Genomic DNA, 27,966 nt, shown 5'->3' on the forward strand with positions numbered 1-27,966 from the left:
TAAAGTCATACCGTTTAACATACACAAACCTGGACAGCTGTGATGGAATTTCATAAATGCCACAGATGTTATTTCGACATAGTGGGTTATTTTTGTCTTTAAAATGTATTACAACTAATTATTGATTTAATAACCATCATATCAGGGTAAACTTGGAGTCACGCGATGATATGGTGTGTTGTCGTCCCACTACGACTCGGAAAACCATGCAGTTTATTAGGCTACAGATTAAATTAATAATGTTGAACTTCACTGGGTGGTGAAAGTGCATGGTGATCTTGATGCTCCATTCCAATACATTTCGAGGGTCTTATTCTGATGACATGATGATCGACGCTTGACTGCAGTTCGAAAAATAAAATTATCGTTTTTTTCCATAATAATTTCATCATGTAGACTAGCCTACCCGCACTGTATATGCTAACTGTTGGCTCGATCGCATGTGCGTGACAAAACTATCGCTCGATTTGAAAATGCGATGGAAACACATTGAACTTGATGTTTGTTCAGTAAGCCTATTTGAACACTTAGGCGTTAAAGTACATTTTGTGTGCACTACCTTGACACGCACTGATTTTTATCCACAATAAATCAGTTTGGTGGAAACACACCTGGTGGGAAAGAAGTTTCTTCAGACCCATTATAAATACAATGTTACCCAAATAAAGAGACTCAAGTTCATATCAATGTCTTTTAAGGTTAGTCTTTTTGCCAACAGTAGAAAACAAGGTTGACATAAGCAACAATGCACTTATATAACAAAGTTTTAATTTAAGCAGACACATTTACACTGCTAATAGCACAATAGCTTTCTGAATCACAAAGAAAACTAAACATTTATTCAAAAACATATACAAAAACTATTAAAGCACTTAATGCTTTGTTAATTTCTTAAATATAATATATGCATGTAAAACATTTAAAATTTATTTTAAAAGTCAGTCAAACTGTAGTCATTCACTTTATGTTGAGGCTTTAGTACTGTAAAATAAACAAAAATAATTGCATCCCGAAGTAGGTACTTAGTTATTATTGGTGCTTAAGCTCTCTGAACAAACATATGAACGCAACATGGTACAATTTCAACGATTTTACTGAGTTACAGTTCATATAAGGAAATCATTCAATTGAAATAAATGCGTCCCTAATCGATGGATTTCACGACTGGGCAGGGGTGCAGCTACGGGTGGGCCTGGGAGGGCATCGGCCCACACACTTGAGGAGCCAGCTCCCACCCAATCAGAATGAATTTTCACCACACAAGGGCTTTATTACAAAAATAAATAATCCACAGTTTCATCAGTTGTCTAGGTGGCTGGTCTCAGACAATCCCGCAGGTGAAGAAGCCGAATGTGGAGGTCCTGGGCTGGCGTTGTTACATGTGGTCTGCAGTGGTGAGGCCGGTTAGAAGTACTGCCAAATTCTTTAAAAGAAAGTATAGTAAAGAAATTAACATTACATTCTCTGGCAACAGCTCTGGTGGACATTTCTGCAGTCAGCATGCCAATTGCACACTCCCTCAAAACTTGAGACATTGTGTTGTGACAAAACTTCACATTTTAGTGGCCTTTTATTGTCACCAGCACAAGGTGCACCTGTGTAATGATCATGCTGTTTAATCAGCTTCTTGATGTCAGATGGATGGATTATCTTGGCAAAGGGGAAATGCTCACTAACTGAGATGTAACCAAATATGTGCACAAAATTGGAGAAATAAGCTTTTATTGCATATGGAAAATGTATGGGATCTTTTATTTCAGCTCAGTAAACCAACACTTTACATGTTGAGTTTATATTTTTGTTCAGTATAATAATATAATTTTGAAATTAGCGATAAGTATTGGAATTAACAAATACTAACAATACCAATTCTTACACAATAAAACTACATTGAGATTCATAGGATTAAAAAATGTTTTATTCCATCTGGATTTAAATTATGGAGAGATAGAAGGTATTGGATTTAACAATTAAAAATATTGTTTATAATACCGATTCTTATACAATCTATATTGTTGGTTCATAAGAGCATATTTATTTAAATGTTGGCATCTTACCTTAACATTTCACCCAAGCATTGATATGAGCATAACAACTCCCATGAACTGGGTAAACAGGAGAACGGGGGTGAGGAACGACCACACAGGCCACAGTGCTATATTAAAACTGGGGAGAAGAAAAAACAAATGTGCTTGAGACCAAGATCATTGTGATTACCATTGGAGAGATTGTAAAATAGGCTTACAACTTACTAACCGAAAGCATTATGTAATTAGCTAGATATTAACTCTAAAACCCTTATTATCAGTAGAGTTTTCAGCGGTTAGCTTCACCCACAGTTGGCTGCATGTGAGCTACAATTCCCGCGCTGTTTTAACGTTTAGAAGCGTAAATAATCATTGTTTGCATATGCCCCTTTATCTTTCATATGAACGAGATAAAATAAATAAATATATATATATCCAAAGAAAAAAAGATACACTTTCTGTAGCAGTTTTACACAGATCCACAAGCTGTGTGTGCCTCCAGTTGACGAACTACACTTCCTCCACAGTTACGCTCACACACAGGTGTTCGGAGCACCCTAGATAGTTCTTTAGCACAGGCAGCCACCTATGTCTTCAGTTTGTCTTCCGTAAACAAGAGCTGTAACCTGGAGATATTGCCGTGCGGGAACACTATCCCTCAACCTATTAAAAGGTGTGTAACGTAACCTTTTGTTTTTGAAAATGATTTATCACTGACATGAAAGTTACGTTCCTTATGTTTCCAAAACCGTACCGCAAGCAATGTGTTTTACATGTTCAGAATGAGCCCCGGGGTCTTAACAAAACTCCACCAGCCAGAAGATACTATTGTCAATAGGCGCTAAAGGTACAGTGCTTTCAGAAAGTATCCATACCCCTTGACTTATTTTCAATGTTGTGTTGAGGACATAAAATAAAATAACAAGTACATTACATTAGTTAACCAAACATCACAGGCATCATAAACAAATTATTAAAGTCAATCAAAACAATTGCACACCTCGGTGAACTCATTTCTCATCAGGGTTTTAAACTGCCCTTGTGATTCCAAAAATGTGGAGTGTTTAAACTAAAACCAGATTTATCTAGTTCAGTGGAGACTAGTGAAAGAGTTAACCAACCACATGAACGGGTTTGGTATTTCATGCTCTTACAATTTAACAATGAAGTTAGGTAAGTCAGAAGCTTGTAGAGCGTTGTAAACAAAAAGGCAGCAATGAAGTGAACTACGGGATTTTAAAGAGGAGTGGCCAACCTTTTGATATGGGATGCAGTGATGCGTATTAAAAAATCACTTGATGTGATAAAGCAAAGGCCGCTATTAAGTGGCTATTAAGAGTTCTGTTACAGCCGGAATAAAAATATTTATTAAATAGATTTTTTTCTCTCCCATCTACTACACACAAAACCCCAGATGTCTTATTTTACCAGGTGACAAATATTTTACTATAATAACAAAATTAAAACATGTTTTTAGACATTTTTTGAAAATGAAATACAGAAATCTCTCATTTACCTAAGTGTTCACACCCCTGAGTCAATCAATAAATGTTAGAATCACTTTTGGCAGTGATTACAGCTGTGAGTCTTTATGGATAAGTCTCTAAGAGCTTTGCACACCTGGATTGTACAATATTTGCACATTATTATTTCAAAAAATTATTCAAGCTCTTAGAGACTTATCCAGAAAGACAGCTGTAATCGCTGAAAAAAGTGATTCTAACATTTTTTTTGACAGCCATTTTCAAGTCTTGCATTAGATTTTCAAGCTGATTTATGTAAAAAATGTAACTAGGCCATGAAGGAACATTCATTGTCGTTTTGGTAAGCAACTCCAGCGAATATTTGGCCTTGTGTTTTAGGTTGCCCTGCTGGAAGGTGAATGTCTGTCAGTATCTCGTGGAAAGCAGACTGAACCAGGTTTTCTAGGATTTGCCTGTGCTTAGCACTATTCCGTTTCGTCCCCCCCCCCCCTAGTCCTTGCAGATGAAAAGCATACCCATAACATGATGCAGCCACCACCATGCTTGAAAATATGAAGAATAGTACTCAGTGATGTGTTGTATTTGCCCCAATCCTAACGCTTTGTATTCAGAACACGAAGCTAATTTCTTTGCCACATTTTTGACTTTACTTTAGTGGCTTATTGGAAACAGGATGCACGTTTTGGAATATTTTATTCTGTACAGGCATCTTTTCAGTCGGTCATTTAAGATAGTATTGTGGAGTAACTACAATGTTGTTGATCCATCCTCAGTTTCTCCGTTCACAGCCATTAAACTCTAACTGTTTTAAAATTCCCATTGGCCTCATTGTGAAATCCCTGATACATTCCTCTCTGGCAACTGATTTAGGAAGGATGCCTGTATCTTTACAGTGACTGGGTGTATTGATACACCATCCAAAGTGTAATTAATAACTAGAGATCGACTGATTAATGGCCAATTAATTAGGGCCGATTTTAAGTTTTCATAATCGGAAATTTGTCATTTTGGACGCCGATTATTATTATATATTTTTTTTATTTAATCTTTATTTAACTAGGCAAGTCAGTTAAGAACACATTCTTATTTTCAATGACGGCCTAGGAACAGTGGGTTAACTGCCTCGTTCAGGGGCAGAACGACAGATTTTTACCTTGTCAGCTCAGGGATTCAATCTTGCAACCTTACGGTTAACTAGTCCAACGCTCTAACCACCTGCCTCACGAGGAGCCCGCCTGTTACGCAAATGCAGTAAGAAGCCAATGTAAGTTGCTAGCTAGCATTAAACTTAATCAATCATAATGACTACTAGTTTATCTAGCGTGTCCTGCTTTGCATATAATCGATGCAGTGCGCATTCGCGAAAAAGGACTGCGCCAACGTGTACCTAACCATAAACACCGATTCCTTTCTTAAAATCAATACACAGAAATATATATTTTTAAACCTGCATATTTAGCTAAAATAAATCCAGGTTAGCAGGTAATATTAACCAGATGAAATTGTGTCACTTCTCTTGCGTTCATTGCACGTAAAGTCAGGGTATATGCAACAGTTTGGGCAGCCTGGCTCATTGCAAACTTTTTTGCCAGAATTTTACGTAATTATGACATAACATTGAAGGTTGTGCAATGTAACAGGAATATTTAGACTGATGGATGCCACCCGTTAGATAAAATATGGAACGGTTCCGTATCTCACTGAAAGAATAAACGTCTTGTTTTCATGATGATAGTTTCCGGATTCGACCATATTAATGACCTAAGGCTCGCATTTCTGTGTGTTATTATGTTATAATTAAATCTATGATTTGATAGAGCAGTCTGACTGAGCGATGGTAGGCACCAGCAGGCTCATAAGCATTCATATTCAAACAGCACTTTTGTGCGTTTTGCCAGCAGCTCTGCTGTTTATGACTTCCTGCTTATCAACTCCCGAGATTAGGCTGGTGTAACGATGTGATGTGAAATGGCTAGCTAGTTAGCGGGGTGCTCGCTAATAGTGTTTCAAACGTCACTCGCTCTAAGACTTGGAGTAGTTGTTCCCCTTGCTCTGCATGGGTAACGCTGCTTCGAGGGTGGCTGTTGTCGTTGTGTTCCTGGATCGAGCCCAGGTAGGAGTGAGAAGAGGTACGGAAGCTATACTGTTACACTGTTACACTAGTGCCTACAAGAACATCCAATAGTCAAAGGTATATGAAAAACAAATGGTATAGAGAGAAATAGTCCTATAATTCCTATAATAACTACCACCTAAAACTTCTTACCTGGGAATATTGAAGACTCATGTTAAAAGGAACCACCAGCTTTCATGTTCTCATGTTCTGAGCAAGGAACTTAAACGTTAGCTTTCTTACATGGCACATATTGCACTTCTACTTTCTTCACCACTTTTTTTGCATTATTTAAACCAAATTGAACATGTTTCATTATTTATTTGAGGCTAAATTGATTTTATTGATGTATTATATTAAGTTAAAATAAGTGTTCATTCAGTATTGTTGTAATTGTCATTATTACAAATACATTTAAAAAATTGGCCGATTAATCGGCATGGGCTTTTTCGGTCCTCCAATAATCGGTATCGAAAAATCATAATCGGTCAACCTCTATTAATAACTTTACTATGCTCAAAGGGATATTCAATGTCTGCTTTATTATTACTTTTACCCATCTACCAATAGGTGGTCTTCTTACCGAGGCATTGGAAAACCTCCCTGATCTTTGTGGTTGAATCTGTGTTAGAAATTCACTTCTCGACTGAGGGATCTTACAGATAATTGATTCAAATAATAAATAAATAATTCATTCAAAAATCATGTTAACTTATACATTTTTCTCCTGAATTTATTTAGGCTTGCCGTATAAAATGGGTTGAATACTTATTGACTAAAGACATTTCAGCTTGCCATTTTTTATTAATTTGTAAAAAATGTCCCAAAAAAATACTTCCACTTTAACAATATAGGGTATTGTGTCTAGGCCAGTGACACACAATCTCAATTTAATACTTTTTCAATTTAGGCTGTAACAACATGTGGAAAAAAGTCAAGGGGCGTGAATACTTTCTGAAGGCACTGTAGTTAGCGTCTATGAATGGGTTAGCATGTATCCATGTATTACCTGCATGATGCTGCGAGGAAGGCTGCTGTGGTGATAGGAGGAATCGCAGGGTACTCATGATCATAGTGCTGTATTCCCTTAAACCATTCCAGGTATACGATGCAAAACATGGCCAAAGCTAGGCATATTCCCAGCAGTATCACACCAACATTGAACCACCAGCTGGAAAACAATACAAAACACATAAGCAGCAAATACATGACAGGAACTTGTGGTTTGGTTCTTTCATGAAATGCCATCATAAATACTTTTTCCAATTACAGTGACCAATCTACCCTTTAGTAACCTAAGACCAAACAGAATGTTGGTTATTTTCTGGCCAGTGGAATTCACTTCAATAGGAGCGATTCAAGACTACAATCCAGAGATAAAATGATCCATTTTGGATCCAGGCTGACGACCCCTTTTGATTACTAATCACAGATGACCTACTGCAAAGACCTATACACACACACACTTGTCCCCTTTTATCTTCAATTTAGCTGCATTAGTTTGAGTACAAAAGGTTTTTTCATCACTACAACACCTTCTGATATCGCCATTCTCCGTGATGACGCGGAGGAAGTCGAAATAGTAAGTCAAGCCGACAGAAGCCACAATCCAGAAGACGGAATGGCGGTTGATCCGAGGAAGTGGTTTGGCATCTTTCTCTTCTTGACCTGCAAGTTTGAGGCAAAATTCCATGGTCATTGGGAATGCAGTAGACATGGTCCTAAATCATCACTTTTCACAATGAGTAGATTTTTAATTTCAAAAGAAACACAAAAGGCCTAGAGAAAGTGTGTGATTATTTGCTCCCACACAGTTGAACATTTTGGGATTTGTTGAAGGGCGCTACACAATCTAGCTAGGCCTAAGTATGATGATAGCCTAGGCTACAGCCTACTAATAAGCATCCTTGAGTTAAATACTGAATATTGTCTGCCTGCCAAAGACCTGGTCACCACTAATGCAACAAGACAAAAGTGTACAAAGAGGCTATGAAACCTGATAGAATTTACACCAGAATATGAGAACAGAAGGTGCCCAAACCGCTGCACCTTTTAAGGTTCAAAACATTTCAGGATTAAACTGCCCCTCATGCTATAAGCATACTTTTTGAAAAGCCTATTTATTAATCTATAATTTACAAAAATGTACTCTCGTTGAAATCAGACCCACCAAGCTGCGAATGTCAGATTACTAGACAATTAAAATAGCAATTTAAAAGGTATTTAATAGTATAAAAAAGGAGTAGATATTTAAAATTAATAATTTTGCAAAAAATAGTGTCAGCGTAAAAGAATAGCCTGGACTGGATCATCCAGCCAGCCAATGATGGGTCTGCTGTTTCTTTTAGGGGGGGCACTCCGACGAGTTAAGCGCACATACAGTAAATGGAACGTAATTCCCTTTTTATGCACTTTTCTCCCTACACATATTCTGACCTTGAACTTAAGAATGAGAATAGCATGCTACGGGCCTCCCGAGTGGCGCAGTGGTCTAAGGCACTGCATCGCAGTGCTAGAAACATCACTACAGATCCAGGTTCGATCCAATCTGTCACAGCCGGCAGCGACAGCCATGAGGTGGCACACAATTGGCCCAGCATCGTCCTGGTTAGGGGAGGGTTTATCCTTGACCCTTTGCTTTCTAGCGACTCCTTGTGGCGGCCGGGTGCATGCATGCTAACTCTTGTCGCAAGGGTACGGTGTTTCCTCCGACACATTGGTCCGGGATAAGCAAGCAGTGTGTCAAGAAACAGTGCGGTTTGGCGGGGTCGTGTTTTGGAGGATGCAAGGCTCTCGACCTATGTTTCTTCCAAGTCTGTAGGGGAGTTGCAGCGATGGGACAAGACTGAACCTACCAATTGGATATCACAAAATTGGGGAGAAAAAGGGGTTAAAAGTAATACAAAAAAAATGAATTATAATAATAATACATATTTTTTAAGAATAGCATGCTATTCGTTTGGGGTATAGATCAAATAAATTAATGTGTGGTGGAGGTATGTCTACAGACACGCCATATTCTGACATTGACCTAATTCCCTCATAATTCCACTACCTTTATATGCGATGAAACGATGAAAAAGGTTGAGCTTGTCGGTGGAACAACATCTACTTTATTTTTTTTATGATGGAAATAATACCATTCTCTATGCACTGTCATTTATAAATTAATAAGAGTTACTATTGATAAGGCTAGGTAAATGAGTAAGCCATTTGGCTTAGGAGACTGTAAATATAAATGACAATTGTTTTACATCTACCCCTGGAGACATATGTGAAACCAGTCATATGGTAGCAAAATGAAGCATATCAACACATCACCTTTTCCACATTGAAGTTCATGAAATGCTGGCCTTGTAATTTGCAGGGATGAAATTTGGAGACCCAAGCTATAGGTTTTTTTCCCCACCTTTATTTATTTAACCAGGTAGACCAGTTGAGAACAAGTTCTCATTTACAACTGCAACCTGGCCAAGATTAAGCAAAGAAGTGCGACACAAACAACAGAGTTACACATTGGATAAACAAACATACAGTCAACAAGACAATAGAAAAATCTATATACAGTGTGCGCAAATGTAGTAAGATTAGGGAGGTAAGGCAATAAATAGGCCATAGTGGAGAAATAATTACAATCTAGCAATTAAACACTGGAGTGATAGATGTGCAGTAGATGAATGTGCAAGGAGAAATACTGGGGTGCAAAGGAGCAAAAAAACAACAACAATATGGGGATGAGGTAGTTGGGTGGGCTATTTACAGATGGGCTGTGTACAGGTGCAATGATGGGTAAGCTGCTCTGACAGCTGATGCTTAAAGTTAGTGAGGAAGATATGAGTCTCCAGCTTCAGTGATTTTTGCAATTCGTTCCAGTCATTGGCAACAGAGAACTGGAAGGAAAGCCAGCCAATGGAGGAGTTGGCTTTGGAGATACCCAGTGAAATATACCTGCTGGAGCGCATGCTACGGGTGGGTGCTGCTATGGTGACCACTAAGCTGAGATAAGGCGGGGCTTCACCTAGCAAAGACGTATAGATGACCTGGAGCCAGTGGGTTTGGCGACGAATATGAAGCGAGGGAAAGACGCAGTGGTGGGTAGTATATGGGGCTTTGATGACAAAACAGATGGCACTGTGATAGACTACATCCAATTTGCTGAGTAGAGTGTTGGAGGCCATTTTGTAAATGACATCGCTGAAGTCAAGGATGGGTAGGATAGTCAGTTTTACAAAGGTATGTTTGGCAGCATGAGTGAAGGATGCTTTGTTGCGAAATAAGAAGCCGATTCTAGATTTAATTTTGGATTGGAGATGCTTAATGTGAGTCTGGAAGGAGAGTTTACAATCTAACCAGACACGTAGGTATTTGTAGTTGTCCACATATTCTAGATCAGAACCATCCAGAGTAGTGATGCTAGACGTGCGGGCAGCGATCGGTTGAAGAGCATGCATTTAGTTTTACTTGCAATTAAGGGCAGTTGGAGGCCACGGAAGGAGTGTTGTATGGCACTGAAGCTCGTCTGGAGGTTTGATAACACAACGTCCAAAGAAGGGCCAGAGGTATACAGAATGGTGTTGTCTGCATAGAGATGGATCAGAGAATCACAAGCAGCAAGAGCGACATCATTGACGTATACAAAGTGTCTGCCCGAGAATTGAACCCTGTGGCACCCCCATAGAGACTGCCAGAGGTCCGGACAACAGGCCCTCCGATTTGACACACTGAACTCTATCAAAGAAGTAGTTGGTGAACCAGGCGAGGCAGTCATTTGAGAAACCAAGGCTGTGGAGTCTGCCAATAAGAATGCGGTGATCGACAGAGTCGAAAGCTTTGGCCAGGTCGATGAAGATGGCTGCACAGTATTGTTTTTTATCAATGGCGGTTATGATATCGTTTAGGACCTTGAGCGTCGCTGAGGTGCACCCACGACCAGCTCAGAAACCAGATTGCATAGCGGAGAAGGTACGGTGGGATTCGAAATGCTCTGTGATCTGTTTGTTAACTTGGCTTTTGAAGATTTTAGAAAGATCTATATCTATCCTGCCCTGCCTATAACAGTTTGGGTCTAGAGTGTCTCACCCTTTGAAGAGGGGGATGACCACGGCAGCTTTCCAATCTTTAGGGATTTCAGACGATACGAAAGAGAGCTTGAACAGGCTAGTAATAGGGGTTGCAACAATTGCGGCGGATAATTTTAGAAAGATGGTCCAGATTGTCTAGCTCAGCTGATTTGTAGGGGTCCAGATTTAGCTGATGTTCTGAAAGAGCTGCAATCTGGATTTGGGTGAAGGAGAAATGGGGGAGGCTTGGGCAAGTTGCTGTGGGGGGTGCAGAGCTGTTGACCGGGGTAAGGGTAGCCAGGTGGAAAGCATGGCCAGCCGTAGAAAAATGCTTATTGAAATTCTCGATTATTGTAGATTTATCCGTGGTGACAGCGTTTCCTAGCCTCAGTGCAGTGAGCAGCTGGGAGGAGGTGTTCTTATTCTCCATGGACTGTACAGTGATGTTGAGGTCTGTTTTCTTTTTTTTTTCTTCCGAGAACTTTTTGGTTTCTTTAGCCATGCACAAATGACAGTATAGTGCCAAACCTACGGAGTTGATTTATGACTTGTAGTAGAATGTTTTAATTATATGCCCAGACTTTTCACTGTATTTTTCTACCGTGTTAAATATTAGCCGCTATCGGTAGCCACCGTCAGTTATAGCCTCATACATTTATAACTTATATGGAAACTGTCTTTCCTGTCACGTTCCTGTGGTTGTTCCTGATGATCGCGAGCAAAAGTAGATCATAGACTAATGTATTAAAAGTTGACAAATAATTTGGGACATTTAGACTATTTGAAACATTATGGAACGCAGACCATATGTAGAAGTTTAAACCTGGAGCACTATTCATGACGACTGGATCATTGTCATCACAGTTCCGTGATTAGTGAGGATTGTTAGGGTAGCTTTATAGGACTTACTGTTCAACCCCTATTGTACACTTTTCTCACCTTCCAATATTTCATTGATTAAACAATTGAACATGGCAACTTTCAGGGTGAATCGAACAACTATTTTTGATTCACCAATATATTTTCTGCGTAAAGGCTCTTCAAAAAATATACAAGAGAGTATTTTTCAATCTACCAATTGGTGCTGAGACTAATCTGTGTGTATTTACATGGCTTTCATTCATTGATCCCTAATATTCTGAACCGTTCTCTCCATATATTCTATGGAGTCTGTCGAGAAAACTCTAATTAAAAAAGGTACAAATTAAAATGGATGGCTTTACATAAATGTACTTAAAACACTACTGAATAAAAGCTCCACGAGAGTTGAATTCAATTTATTCAGCGCAAGCAAGGGACCCACACTTGCAAATCCCATTACACACTTGCATAAGGTAAGTATGAAGAGGGAAGAAGGGACCCATACTGGGAGCAGCAGGAAATTGTCAGAAGTTGATGTTTGTTTGAATCCGATGACTTGTCGAGTGGAGAGTGAGGATTGGATTACAGTGGTGAATGCAAAAGGAAATAAGAGAAGCAAAGTGGTAGTGGAATCTAGTAAATCGAAACCTAGTTATGATTATTTTTCAGTCGGAATAAGGGTTTTGGATAAGTGTTGTTACCTGGGAGATCCGATTGAAGTCTCTATAAACAGGTGACGTAGTGTTGCTCAGCGTAACGAGAAGTGGGCTTATTTGAATTTGTGTATCTATGAGACAGAAGGAGTGTGCTCTGGGCCTCAAGAAAATATATCAGATTGGAATGTGTCACGTGTGAATCTTCGAAGCAGGGCGCCTATCAATGGTGTTTTCTCTGGGGTGGCACTAGAAGTAAAAGCAAAGGATATGTGAAGAATTGCATCAAGTGGTTGATGCACACCGACTGACCCGCATGGTCCATTCTATAGTTTTTTTGATGAAGAGTCTCTCCCTTCTCGCATGTATTTTAGTTTTCTGAGATACCCTGTGAGAGCCTTCGTGCCCAAACCCATGCAGTGTTATAAATGCAAAATATTTGGTAATGTATCAGCTGTATGTAGACGGGAGAGGTATCGCATGCCAGCTGAGCCTAAATGCTGCAATTGTGGTCGTGGAACATGTTAGGGTGAAGGAGACTGAGGTGGTAAGTATAAGGGCTTTCCCGCATGTCTCCTATGCCGAGGCGGTGAGAAGAATGGAAGAAAGGAGTGAAGTTGAAGAACTAATGGTAGTAGGAGTAGAGACATTAGATAATATTCCCTGTCAACAGAGGGATCCTGACATGTTGCATGTTAAGGTGCTCTTTTATTGCATTGGTTATCAACTACACAGCGCAAAAAGGAGCCTGTTTAGGGATGTGATGTGAACGGTGATTGAAGGGGTGTGATGGATTTTGATGAATTTTTTGTATCTTGTCAGGTCACCCCCCTCTTCCTGCAATGAAATATTTTTTGTTTCAATACCCTGTACAGTAGGGGGAGGCAATACACCAATAGGTGTAGTCTGACATAAAATCTTAAAGAAGAAGAAGGTAAGTCTGAATACCAACTACTGAGAAGTGCTTAGGAAAGGTGTACATTTCCTAAGTCTGAATCGGTCAATTAAGGCATATCAGTTTACGGAGACACTGGGGTAAGTCTCCAGTACAGAAGTATACTCTGAAACTATCGTGTTGCTGCAGTGCTGACACAGCTTTTTAAGACAATCAACAATCAAGAATCAGTGGCATGCTGCCCAGTTTAAGCCCAAAAGTTAAGACACGTGTTCTGTTGTCAAATCTGCCTACTGGACCTCCTGTTTGATGCACAATGTTGGCTATATCAGCCCATACTTAATGTGCCAGCTGTAAAATAAATGCAGGCAGCTACCGTTACATTCGAGACAATCATTAACGTCAGCTGACGTTAACTAGAGGATTTTCCTTACAGTTCTGTAGAGGCGTAGAGACTCAACTTTAGCAAGCTAGCTAGTTAACTTTATATTAATAGCGATAAGAAATTGGATGATAAGCAACGACACAGACCAAATAAGTTATTTACGTCTCATTCATTGATACGTTTACTATTTTTGAAATTCTGTTCTTTGTGCTAGCAACTGAGGGCAGCAAACGAAGGAATGTTCATGGCTAAAGTATACCGTTGACTTACTCTTTTCGTTGCTGTCACCTGCTGAAACCCCTTGCATGAGAAGTTCAGCGTCTTTCTTAAATCTATTTCGTAGATTTAAAAATTGACTATCAGCAAGCATGTTTGATATCAGGGTGTTGGTCTTAGCTGACTGGCAGGCTAGCTGTGGCTAAAGCTTCCTGGTCCCTTGTCCACTGACTTCTTCTTATTATTCGGTGCTTAACGGCGGTTGGCATTTAATATAATGTTACATTATCGCCACCAACTGGACCGGATAATACAATTCATTACACTTTGTGACACACAAATGGGAAAAACGAAATAAAAAATGACCCTGCTAACTATTAACCCTACACTCATTAAAAAAACACCACCACATTCCACTATTTTAACCCCATCTAAATCCTACACCAGGCGATGAGACACCCCCTGCAATGCAGCAGTAAAATCTCGTAACCCAAAGCTAAAAAGACAACATTACTGAAGCACATTTAATTCGTAGGCCCTGAACTGTACAGACAAAAAGTATACTACTCACCAGGAGCCTCTCAGGATCCCTCCCCCTTGACCCATCTTCCTGTACTTTTTTCACTGCCTCAGCATATGGCACCTTCTGTACAACTCTGACCCTGGCAACCTAAATCTGCCTCTCTCGCACCGGATACTTCTGATCAGTAATGTCACTAGAGATTCATGGATAGGGGGCTAAGCCTCTTTTGGGGGGGGTCTGGGCATACTCCCCAGATTTTTTTTTTTTTAACGCGCCCAAAATGTCTTTGCATCATGTATTTTTAGAGTAACAACAGGTGTAAAATCTATCAAAATAAGGATATTTTTGGTCAAGGTTGGCTAAAAGTATACCTGTCTCATAGTTTGTGTTAGACACTGATCTAATATGACTTACTTAAATTCTATCAAAATAAAGAAATTGAAGTTCACTCTGTCCCCATCCATCCAACACCTACAAAAGGCACACAAATGGCTGTACTATGTAGCCAAAATACTTTTATGATTTTATTTTGAAAGAGAGAGAAAGAAATGAGAAGACATATTATACCATTAGAAAAAAATATTTATTTTATAAATAATTCAGACACATGGAACATCTTAAACAGTATCTTCCACAATGGGGCAAAAAAAATAAAAAAAATAATAATAATACATTTAAAAATTAATTAAACTAATGAGCTGAATAAAAAATGTTAAAAACTGAAAAATAATTAGGAATAAAATCTGACATCCTATATTACAGAACTGCTTCTCCTGCTTCTTTCTTTTAATGCTTATTATGTGGGTGGACGCATCAAAGTGTACCTATTTTTAAAGGTGGCAAAGCGGTCAATGACACTATTGTGGCTTAGTGGCCCAAGGACTTCACCCTCAATTGACATGGCTGCAAGACTTGCAAGACTTTTTTGACCCATTTTCTTACGCAACCAAGAGTGCAGCCGGCGTAGTGCACTGAAGGACCTTTCACAGGAGCAGATGCTCACAATAATTGTGAGGGCAACCTGAATGATTTCCTTCAGAGAAGGAAACATATCATCACCCAGGAGGTTATGCACAGCTAGCATATCTTTTGGAGGACATCCAGCCTCTCTTTTCCGGCCAAGAAAGTTTCTGGCCACCAACATCTCTTCTGTTTTAACATCAATACTGTAGTGCTTGGTAAACTCAGTTAAGCATGATGTATCTAGGAAGTTATTTGAGTTGGGGCTGCATGCCTGTATCGCTGGTCAAGCTCACAAACCATCCTGTCCAAGCAGGGGAGCAACAACCTTGTTTTCATTGTTTGGGAACATGACAATTCTGTCCCTAAACCCAGGAGGTCTCCACCACAAAATCTCACATTTTCTTTTGTTTGCGCTTTCTTGCGGCATCTGCCTCTGGAGTATTGTGAATTTCACAGAGTGATTTGGTTCTGTCATAAAGTTCTATGGCAAATGCATCTGTGCATTTGCCCATCAGTGTGTCACATACAGCTTGTTTGCCGAAACAAGCTTCTGCTAGGTCTACAGTCTCTTTCTGGAGGAACTTGTGTCATCCCTCAGTTATAGAAAGGGACTGAAACATCAATAGCAAATACACAGTGAAGAACTTATGAAGTTTTGCTCTCAGAGCAACAACCATGGTGGATAGAATGGCAGATAGACAATCAAAAATAGCAGTTAAAGTGTCAAGGACTGCATTCATGGAACACAGCTGGCATGCCCAGCGAGTGTTTGAGAGCTGTACAAGTTCAGCTGATGCTATTCCAAGTTTGCACTGAGCTTCTTTGAACTTGTGGTGGTTAACTAGGGATGTTCTGAAAAATGAATACATGTTCTCCAAGAAACTGAAAAACTCAGCAGCCTCCGGAATAGCCCTGCAAGTATGACACAACACCAAAATAAGCTCATGAGCATAGCAATGTATATAAACTGCCTCCGGATGCAGCACTCTGAAATGTGCTTGCACAACTCCTTTGGAGCCACTCATGACAGCTGCACCATCATGACTCGAAAACAAATACACATTCTCCAAGAAACTGAAAAACTCTGCAGTCTCCACAATAGCCCTGCAAGTATGACACAACACCAAATTAAGCTCCTTAACTGTCCTCTCTGTCACATACCTAACACACAGAGCCAACTGTTCAGACTGCCCATCCCTGGCCTCATCCACCATAATGGTATACATTCCAGACTTTGACATCTTAGAGACCGTGGTGTCTGTAATCTCTTGAGCACAACATTCGATCATGTCATTCTGAGGTTCTGGAGAGAGATACGTCACATTTGATGGAGTATTGTACCTTTGCAGGAAAGGGTCAAACTTCAAAAGCTCCATACATTCAATAAAGTTCCCTCTATTTGTGATTTCATCATTGGCATGAAAAGAGAGTCCCTATCTTCCTAACACTGAGGTGACTGCAACAATTCTCCTCAGATACTCCCTTCTCTCTGCAATGTCACTAGCATAGGCAGATGTTAAAATCTGAGCAATGTTCCCATGACTGCTAGTTGCCTGGTAGCTTTGCCATGCCACAACACTGTCTCTGTATGTTTGTGCCATCTCATGATTACCGAAGATAATCAAAGCTTTTTTCAAATTTTTGCGGCCATTATTAACAAAAGAATCAAATTGAATGTTTTTGCCAAAAACTCTACATTGAAAGCAGAAAGCTGTGTTTTTGTGGACAGAGTACTCTACCCAATTGCATTTCTCAAACAAGCAGTGCTGAAATGCCCTTTTCTGTGTACCAAAACTTTCTTGTGGGTAGCTATTCAGCTTCACTTGTCTGGGCCCAGTGTCTTTCACCTAAATCGCTCTCATTACTGAAAGGAGTTGCTTGTTGTCCCTCCCTCTCTGGATCTGTTTGTTGTCCCTCCCTCTCTGGATCTGTTTGTTGTCCCTCCCTCTCTGGATCTGTTTGTTGTCCCTCCCTCTCTGGATCTGTTTGTTGTCCCTCCCTCTCTGAATCTGTTTGTTGTCCCTCCCTCTCTGAATCTGTTTGTTATCCCTCCCTCTCTGGATCTGTTTGTTGTCCCTATCTCTCTGGATCTGTTTGTTGTCCCTATCTCTCTGGATCTGTTTGTTGTCCCTATCTCTCTGGATCTGTTTGTTGTCCCTATCTCTCTGGATCTGTTTGTTGTCCCTATCTCTCTGGATCTGTTTGTTGTCCCTCCCTGTCTGGATCTGTTTGTTGTCCCTCCCTCTCTGGATCTGTTTGTTGTCCCTCCCTCTCTGGATCTGTTTGTTGTCCCTCCCTGTCTGGATCTGTTTGTTGTCCCTCCCTGTCTGGATCTGTTTGTTGTCCCTCCCTGTCTGGATCTGTTTGTTGTCCCTATCTCTCTGGATCTGTTTGTTGTCCCTCTCTCTCTGGATCTGTTTGTTATCCCTCCCTCTCTGGATCTGTTTGTTATCCCTCCCTCTCTGGATTTGTTCGATGTCCCTCTTTCTCTGGACATGCTTGCTCTCTCTCTTATACAGCTCGCATGTTGATCTCTGCCTTGCACAGAAGCCTCTCTTTCTGCATATTGTCTCGCATATTGTCTCCATCTCCTCCTGAGAGTGATCACACCTCCCAGTCAGATGTTTTCCTACCAATTTCAGTACTGTTGAGCCTTGTGTGTCCCAGTCTCAGCCTTGTAATTACACTTGCTTCCCCTCTCTGTCAACCTGTGGACCTCCTTTTCCTTGATCTTATACAGGTGTCTTCCCTTTCCCTTCCTGTTCTACAACTCTTACCATCTGTTTTAACCACTGTTCTTAACCTCACAAATACACCCATCTGTCTCACCCTAAACAGGCACTGCAAAATGTCATACAATTCATCCTTTATGCTCCAAGACACAAAGGACTTTAAGCTCATCAGTGCTGCACATGAGTCAGAGCAGATGACTACCCTGTCTAGCCTTGCGTAATCCACCCACTCAGCAGCCAAGGGTATGGCCAGCAACTCCATTGTGTATAAGCATAAATTATCCGATGCTCTTTTTGTCACTGCCACCTGTTTTATGGTCCTTAGATACATCAGTGAATATATTCAAGACAGCATAGTACTGAGTTCTTAAATGTTCACTTACAATATTTACTGGATCTACTCCTTCCTCACCAGCTCTTACCCTGTAAAGCAACCCTAGGACTATCATTGGCTGAGGAAGCAACCAAGGTGGGATAGCAGGAAGAACCAAGGAGGGGCTGAACTTCTTACCAAACAGTCCCATTTCTCTCGCCATGCCATTACCTATCCACCCAAAACTTTTATTCAGATCCCGTTCATGCTCCCAGCACTCTAATAGCACCTATTTTTGTAGGATGTGTACCCTTATGTCCTTAAAGATTTACCCAATATGTCATGGTTAGCTCTTGCCACCTGGCAGGTCCTGACTGCTCCACAACATATTCTTAGAGCTGGAGCCTGGATTACATCTAGCTTTTTTCAAGATGCCTGAGCTGCTGATCCATATGCTACACTACCATAGCAGTGGAGGCTGCTGATGGGAGGATGGCTCATAACAATGTCTGGAATAGAGTCAATGGAATGATATCAACCACATGGAAACCATGTCTTTGTGTATGATCCTACTCCATTCCAGCCATGATTATTATATTCTATTTTGAATCCTAGCTCCCCTCCCCACAGGAGGCCTTTTGCCTTGTGGTAGGCCATCATTGTAAATAAGAATTAGTTCTTAATTTGTTCTGACTTGCCTAGTTAAATAAAGGTTAAATAATGTTTGTTTTTTAAATGAGCCATCCTCCCCTCAGCAGCCTCCACTGTACCATAGTCCAGTGATGACCTAGATAGTGCTATATAGTATAACGTTTTCAACACTGTTAGAGGAATTCTAAATTCCTATATGTTTTATAGCCAAAATCAAATTCGCACTCTCTCTTTTTCATTAATGAGTTGTAAATTCATTAATTATGCATGAAATGGATCGAGACCAGTCTTAAAAGCCAGGTAACAGCGTTTATTGCAAGAGAGTACTGAAGCAAAATACAAAGAACCTTACATTTTAAAGAGACAACATAAAATGACATCATCAGTTTCCCACACCCTCTCCGATCCACACAATAGGTCCGGAGATGTCTTCTACTCCCCTCATAAACCAAACATTCCAATCTGTCTAAAAGATATCTTCTCCTCCACTAATGGAATATCAAGGACCATTCTTATCTGTCAGAAAAGATATATCATCCCTCTCCCTTAACTTCCCACAAGGTACAGACAATTAATTCGTTTTACTTACATTTTCAGTAACAGTAATATAAAAAACATTCTTTCAGACACAAGCTATAATTCCTGAATTTCCTCTGGATAAAGGTATGCTCAAACCGCTAGCTAAAAGCACTAACTGGTAGCCTAGTAACAAGAAGCAAAGAAGTGAAAAGCTATTCAGAAACTGTCAAATACGTAAATGCTAAAATGAGCTGCTAATTTGAGATGTTTTATTTATCTTCGTAACTAGAATCAAGAAAGTTAGCTAATTTGTAGGACTAGCTAGCTATGCTTGAAAGGAGAGCAATGTTAAAAGCTAACTGGTAGCCTAGCTAGCTAACAAATAACAATGTTTTTACCCCTTATCAAGCCTCAAGGTGACAGCTAATGTTTTAAAACGTTTAGCCGTGTTCTGTAATATGGGTTAATATACAGTGCCTTGCGAAAGTATTCGGCCCCCTTGAACTTTGCGACCTTTTGCCACATTTCAGGCTTCAAACATAAAGATATAAAACTGTATTTTTTTGTGAAGAATCAACAACAAGTGGGACACAATCATGAAGTGGAACGACATTTATTGGATATTTCAAACTTTTTTAACAAATCAAAAACTGAAAAATTGGGCGTGCAAAATTATTCAGCCCCTTTACTTTCAGTGCAGCAAACTCTCTCCAGAAGTTCAGTGAGGATCTCTGAATGATCCAATGTTGACCTAAATGACTAATGATGATAAATACAATCCACCTGTGTGTAATCAAGTCTCCGTATAAATGCACCTGCACTGTGATAGTCTCAGAGGTCCGTTAAAAGCGCAGAGAGCATCATGAAGAACAAGGGACACACCAGGCAGGTCCGAGATACTGTTGTGAAGAAGTTTAAAGCCGGATTTGGATATAAAAAGATTTCCCAAGCTTTAAACATCCCAAGGAGCACTGTGCAAGCGATAATATTGAAATGGAAGGAGTATCAGACCACTGCAAATCTACCAAGACCTGGCCGTCCCTCTAAACTTTCAGCTCATACAAGGAGAAGACTGATCAGAGATGCAGCCAAGAGGCCCATGATCACTCTGGATGAACTGCAGAGATCTACAGCTGAGGTGGGAGACTCTGTCCATAGGACAACAATCAGTCGTATATTGCACAAATCTGGCCTTTATGGAAGTGTGGCAAGAAGAAAGCCATTTCTTAAAGATATCCATAAAAAGTGTTGTTTAAAGTTTGCCACAAGCCACCTGGGAGACACACCAAACATGTGGAATAAGGTGCTCTGGTCAGATGAAACCAAAATTGAACTTTTTGGCAACAATGCAAAACGTTATGTTTGGCGTAAAAGCAACACAGCACATCACCCTGAACACACCATCCCCACTGTCAAACATGGTGGTGGCAGCATCATGGTTTGGGCCTGCTTTTCTTCAGCAGGGACAGGGAAGATGGTTAAAATTGATGGGAAGATGGATGGAGCCAAATACAGGACCATTCTGGAAGAAAACCTGATGGAGTCTGCAAAAGACCTGAGACTGGGACGGAGATTTGTCTTCCAACAAGACAATGATCCAAAACATAAAGCTAAATCTACAATGGAATGGTTCAATCAATACTTCACTGGGGCACTTTCTTCAATACAACACAGATATTCAATGATATACAGTTGAGTCTCTTGGCTTTCAAAAATAAACATATCCAGGTGTTAGAATGGCCAAGTCAAAGTCCAGACCTGAATCCAATCGAGAATCTGTGGAAAGAACTGAAAACTGCTGTTCACAAATGCTCTCCATCCAACCTCACTGAGCTCGAGCTGTTTTGCAAGGAGGAATGGGAAAAAATTTCAGTCTCTAGATGTGCAAAACTGATAGAGACATACCCCAAGCGACTTACAGCTGTAATCGCAGCAAAAGGTGGCGCTACAAAGTATTAACTTAAGGGGGCTGAATAATTTTGCACGCCCAATTTTTCAGTTTTTGATTTGTTAAAAAAGTTTGAAATATCCAATAAATGTCGTTCCACTTCATGATTGTGTCCCACTTGTTGTTGATTCTTCACAAAAAAATACAGTTTTATATCTTTATGTTTGAAGCCTGAAATGTGGCAAAAGGTCGCAAAGTTCAAGGGGGCCGAATACTTTCGCAAGGCACTGTACATAATTAATCATTTCAACTATAATTTCCTCCAACAAACACCTGACAGGCAACGCATCACATTCAGTATTTCATGTTCCATCCACATCATACAGATTCCTCTCGTACAGCTTCAGACATATTTCCTTCCCAACCTTCCTTCTAGTAAAAAAACACAAGCTGTGTTCTCAACTGAGAACATGGTCACTTCTTGAACTCTCCAGGCTGTATGGGGAATATTTCTCCCTGTCTTCCACAGTGCCCCATCTTCCGCAAACAATGTCCTCCCAATATCTGCTCACACTTGGGACAATACATCATCAATCATAATACAGAACAACAAAAGACTAATCATACATTCCTAGGGGCACGTCTGCTGACTGCTGTTGATGTTTTTTTATAGCAACAGATGTACCAGCCGGTGAAAGGTCAGTGCTATCCGGGATGCTTGGGACGTTCCTACCCCAAACTCAGATCCTTGCCCTAACCTTAACCATAACCATTACCTAACCCTTAAAACATTTAAAATTTCAACTTTAATGGGGTAGGACATCACAAGGATTCCAGATGGCAACGACTGAGGGGGAAAATCTTTGATTAGAGCCATCCATCAGTCTAAAAATGAAGAATGCATTTTTTTACAGTGTCTGACTTCTGACTTCTGACTTTAAAGAATTCACAAAAATTCCTGACCAACATGGTTCATAAATATTTAGTTGTTTTTTTCACCTTCAGTTTTCCTTTTGCTTGCCGATAAGGCACCTAAAGGTCCAGAGTCTCACGTCCAAATTGGGAGGGTGTTAAATGGCAGGCAATAATTAGGCCAGTATCTCATAAATTAAGCTTGACTTGATCAATTATGACAGAAATTAAGCCTAGTCCTGGATTCTCCATTGGGCATGCTTTTTAGTCCAGCAATAGACTTAATCTGTGTGCCTTATGCTTTAAAATTGAAATCTTTTTATATTCTTATTTATGAATCCTACGCAACAAAATTACAAAGAACTAAGTCTAAGTCTAAAATGGAAAATATAAATGGGTATGACTTTGAAAAGTAGGTGAAGAAAGTTCCAAAAGACAGACTGCAGAAATGGCTGCCTAAGGTGACTATCCAAGCACATTGCACTCATAATTGGGCAATACACTACTACATTATTATCTGTTGTATATACTTTTACATGTAGGTCTATAGGGTACTTGGCCTGAATGTTACACTGCAGAGTAACTTAAATCCTGTCCAAATGCCAGATGGCAGCCCTGTATGTGTAATACATCAGGGATAGGACTGCAGGGGAATCAATTATGCTTTTTCAGGCCTTATCAGAAACGAATTTGAAACTTGCCTCATCTGATCTTGAGATACATAATATTTGGCAATCTATATATGGGCTTACAGTTAAGTACCGTTTTTTATCAAATGTTTACATTACTTCCTTAATTAGATCTAAGAAAGACATTTACACACATTTACATAAATGTAGTAAAAGTATTGTAATTGTGCGATGCTATTTTGTAACACTAATTGAGGTAGATAAACTGACAAGGTACCGAACTGACAAGGTACAAAATCTGTCGTTCTGCCCCTGAACAGGCAGTTAACCCACTGTTCCTAGGCCATCATTGAAAATAAGAATTTGTTCTTAACTGACTTGCCTAGTAAAATAAAAAAAATAAAACTAACACTGTAAAAGTGTGAAGAAAATTGATCGGTGTTATTTCCTGGTACACAGGACCTTCTAATCAGCAGGTTTTGCATGGGTGGAGTTGTGGTTTGCCTGAGGAAAATATTCAGCCCCCATAACTTTGTCCAACTTTTGTTATGTTACAGCCTTATTCTAAAATTAATAAAATAAAATAACATTCTCAGCAATTTACACACAATACCCCATAATGACAAAGCGAAAACTTTTTTTTATTTTTTACATTTTATAAAAAATAAATAACAAACATACCTTATTTACATATGTATTCAGACCCTTTGCTACGAGTCTCAAAATTGAGCACAGGTGCATCCTGTTTCCTTTGATCATCCTTGAGGTGTTTCTACAACATGATTGGTGTCCACCTGTGGTAAATTCAATTACTTGGACATGATTTGAAAAGGCACACACCTGTCTATATAAGGTCCCACAGTTGTCAGAGCAAAAACCAAGTCATGAGGTCTAAGTAATTGTCCATAGAGCTCTGAGACAGGATTGTGTCAAGGCACAGATCTGGGGAAGTGTACCAAAAAATGTCTGCAGCATTAAACGTCCCCAAGAACACAGTGGCCTCCATCATTCTTAAATGGAAGAAGTTTGAAACCACCAATACTTTCCCTAGAGCTGGCTGCCCAGCCAAAGTGAGCAATCGGGGGAGAAGGGCCATGGTCAGGGAGGTGACCAAGAACCCGATGGTCACTCTGACAGAGCTGTAGAGTTCCTCTGTGGAGATGGGAGAACCTTCCAGAAGGACAACCATCTCTGCAGCACTCCACCAAGCAGGCCTTTAAGGTAGAGTGGCCAGACGGATGCCACTCCTCAGTAAAAGGCACATGACAGCCCACTTGGAGTTTGCCAAAAGGCACCTTAAGACTCTCAGACCATGAGAAACAAGATTCTCTGGTCTGATGAAATCAAGATTGAACTTTTTAGCTTGAATGCCACGAAATAGGTCTGGAGGAAACCTGGCACCATCCTTACGGTGAAGCATGGTGGTGGCATCATCATGCTGCGGGGATGTTTTTGTAGAGGCAGGGACTGGGAGACTAGTCAGGATCAAGGGAAAGATGAACGGAGCAACGTGCAGAGAGATCATTCATGAAAACCTGCTCCAGAGCACTCAGTACCTCAGACTGGGGCGAAGGTTCACCTTCCAAAAGGACAATGACCTTAAGCACACAGCCAAGACAACGCAGTATTGGCTTCTGAATGTCTTTGAGTGGCCCAGCCAGAGACCGGACTTGAACCCAATCGAACATCTCTGGAGAGACCTGAAAATAGCTGTGAAGCAACGCTTCCCTTCCAACCTGATAGAGCTTGAGAGGATTTGCAGAGAAGAATGGGAGACACTCCCCAAATACCGGTGTGCCAAGCTTGTAGCGTCATACCCAAGAAGACTCGATGCTGTAATCACTGCCAAAGGTGCCTCAACAAAGTACTGAGTAAACAATCTCAATACTTATGTAATATATCAAAATCCTGTTGTTGCTTTGCCATTATGGGGTATTGTGTGGAGATTGATGAGGGGAAAAAGACAATTTAATCCATTTTAGAATACGACTCTAAGGTAACAAAATGTAGAATATCATCCAGAAGGCGAGGTCAGTACAGGTGTATCAAAGCAGGGACCGAGAGACTGAAAAACAACTTCTATCTCAAGGCCATCAGACTGTTAAACAGCCACCCCTAATATTGAGTTGCTGCTGCTAACACACTGACTCAACTCCAGCCACTTTAATAATGTGAATTGATGGAAATTGATGGAAAATATATCACTAGCCACTTTAAACAATGCTACTTAATATAATGTTTACATACCCTACATTACTCATCTCATATGTATATGTATATACTGTACTCTATATCATCTACTGCATCTTTATGTAATACATGTATCACTAGCCACTTTAAACTATGCCACTTTGTTTACATACCCTACATTACTCATCTCATATGTATATACTTTACTCTATACCATCTACTGCATCTTGCCTATGCCGTTCTGTACCATCTCTCATTCATATATATTTATGTACATATTCTTTATCCCTTTACACTTGTGTGTATAAGGTAGTAGTTTTGGAATTGTTAGGTTAGATTACTTGTTGGTTATTACTGCATTGTCGGAACTAGAAGCACAAGCATTTCGCTACACTCACATTAACATCTGCTAACCATGTGTATGTGACAAATAAATTTGATTTGATTTGGTTTTTGATTTTGAATAAGTCAAGGGGTCTGAATACTTTCTGAAGGCACTTTATAGAAACCAATAACAAAGATTTCCAAACTTTTCTGCCAATAACATCTAGTTTTCAGATTACATATCCCTCCCCATTCAGACCACTCCCAGACAGTCCAAGCAAAGGTTTTGCTTGTGAAATGCCAAAAAGTTTCTTACCAAAAATATATTTTTGTTTCCTTTTGACAACTTGAATAGAAAACTATTAGAGGAAGGTATTTAATTGTTACCTGGAAATTATTTAATATTGAAATAAAAACAGCTGCATTGGGCCTTTGAAAGGGTTGAAGGTGCTGCCTCTGGTGGCCAGTTCACTAAATTGTATTAATAACCCTAACTCTATTAGAGAAAAGCAATGCAATTGCCTATTTGTAATCATATTTGTCCAAAGCTGTCATCAAGGCAAAGGGTGGCTACTTTTAAGAATCTCAAATATAAAATATATTTGGATTTTTTAACACTTATTTTGGTTACTAGATGACTCTGGGGGCTCCCGAGTGGAGCAGCGGTCTAAGGCACTGCATCTCAGTGCAAGAGTTGTCACTACAGTCCCTGTTTCAAATCCAGGCTGTATCACAACCGTCTGTGATTGGGAGTCCCATAGGGCGGCGCACAATTCGCCCAGCGTCGTCCAGGTTTGGCCGGGGTAGGCCGTCATCGTAAATGTTCTTAACTGACTTGCCTCATTTAAATAAAGGACACATTTCAAATTTAAAAAATGAAACATTTCCATATTTGTTATTTCATAGTGTTGATGTGTTCACTATTATTCTACAATGTAGAAAATAGTCAAAATAAAGAAAAACCCTTGAATGAGTAGGTGTCCAAACTTTTGACTGGTACTGTATGTTCCGCTCAAGTTTAAGGTCCACCCTCTAACATCAACTGAACTTTCGTTTTAATATGGTAAAACTATTCCTTAAAGAAATGTAATAGTAAAATCATAGCATAAAAGCAGATGAGCTGGTTCTACTCTTTTTGGTCATTTTCAACACGTCAACCCTGTTACCCATAGATCAAACCTCGTGAGATGGGAAAACATGTTTGTTATTAAGTTATACATGTGCTCTTTATGACAGAATGTTAAAATTAGGTTAAATAGAATTTGACAAAATTACACTACCCAAAAAGGCACACTATTTGTGGAATTACTCACTTCTGCTTTGGTGAGTATTCTGTGGGGCCTGCACTGAAACAGAATGAAATGGAGCCCTAATACAGGCCAGAAAACACTGTACTTGGAAACTTGAGTAATATCTTTGCTAATACCAAAAATATGCAATGTATAATTATAGGTAAGCACAGCGATGAATGAGAATCAGTGTTAAACTCAGCGGGATTAGCAGGACCTTCATAAAGCTGGGGACATTTCCTCCATTATCTCCCAGTGACTGTGTGTGTGTGTCTGCCCACGGTGCAGCACAGGAGTTTGTTGAGGGGAGGACGGCTCATAATAATGGCTGGAATGGTATCAAACATGGAAACCAGGTGTTTGATCAGTTCCATACCATTCCATTTATTCTGTTCCAGCCATTACTATGAGCTCATCCTTCCCAATTAAGGTGCCACCAACCTCCTGTGCTGTGCAGTGAGTGCGTGTGTGTGTAGGTAACAGGCTGCTCATTTGAACAGTGGTAATCAGACAGCATTCAAACTTAACCTGAGGCTGACACCAATGTCTTGATTCTATGGAGCTTCTGTGTACCCGGACAAGTGAACCCCGTTCTAGGAGACAAAAATGTGCATTAACCCAGTCCTGTGTGAGTCAAATTCACCTCAGGTGCCCTCTCCACTTGCCCCCTCCTTCCACATCCAATCCCAGAGATAAGTACCATTTCCCAGCCATACTGTGGGTTGGGAATGTGAAAAAGAGGCGGTATCCTCCACTGCCATTATTATCCTTAAGTCATATGAAAAAATGTTGGTCAATTCTTCTTGCTCTTGTACCCAAGTAACAGGAGCGAACAATTAAACAAACGTAGCCTGACACAAAACAGTGTTATGCCTGCTGAGCTAAAGCATTAGCTTGGGGTGAGTTCAGGTAGGCCTCCACACTACCGCAAACAAAGGAAAATAGGAGGGGTGCTTGACAACAATGACAGAAATCCATCAAAGGGGCTTACCAGGAAAAACGTACAAAAGGACTAACTCGACTAATTCATCTCCTTTTAGACGTTTCTCTTGGTAAGCCCTTTTGATGAATAAGCTTGGGATGTTAACACAAGTTTTTCAACATCAGGCAAGGGTTCTTATCATGTGGGAGTGGTTCTAAACCACCTCCGTTTGTCAGTCTTGCTTTTACAGAACACTAGGTCGGTCCACACCAATCATTAAATAAGGGTCTTTATTCAAATGAACTAATTTGGAAAACAGGTTAAACTAAATGCCTGCACTCCTCCTAGTCTTTAAGAAACAAGACAACATTTGTGTCCAATCAAGAGTCAGTAAAGTGTCATGATTTGGTGTGAAAG

General features: G+C 40.0%; 1 protein-coding gene across 1 annotated transcript; it reads right to left on the bottom strand.

The window, feature by feature from the left end:
• Positions 1–677: 677 nt before the first annotated feature.
• On the bottom strand, positions 678–13,936 carry LOC112254947 (transmembrane protein 128). The gene is made up of 5 exons (XM_024427939.2): positions 13,749–13,936; positions 7,160–7,292; positions 6,634–6,795; positions 2,058–2,166; positions 678–1,423 (listed from the first exon to the last, which is right to left on the bottom strand). The coding sequence occupies exons 1-4, from the start codon at positions 13,846–13,848 to the stop codon at positions 2,067–2,069; spliced, it is 495 nt and encodes a 164-aa protein (XP_024283707.1). The 5' UTR covers positions 13,849–13,936; the 3' UTR covers positions 678–1,423; positions 2,058–2,066.
• Positions 13,937–27,966: the final 14,030 nt, after the last annotated feature.

Source organism: Oncorhynchus tshawytscha, linkage group LG07 (assembly GCF_018296145.1).
Source record: "Oncorhynchus tshawytscha isolate Ot180627B linkage group LG07, Otsh_v2.0, whole genome shotgun sequence".
Taxonomy (NCBI): domain Eukaryota; kingdom Metazoa; phylum Chordata; class Actinopteri; order Salmoniformes; family Salmonidae; genus Oncorhynchus; species Oncorhynchus tshawytscha.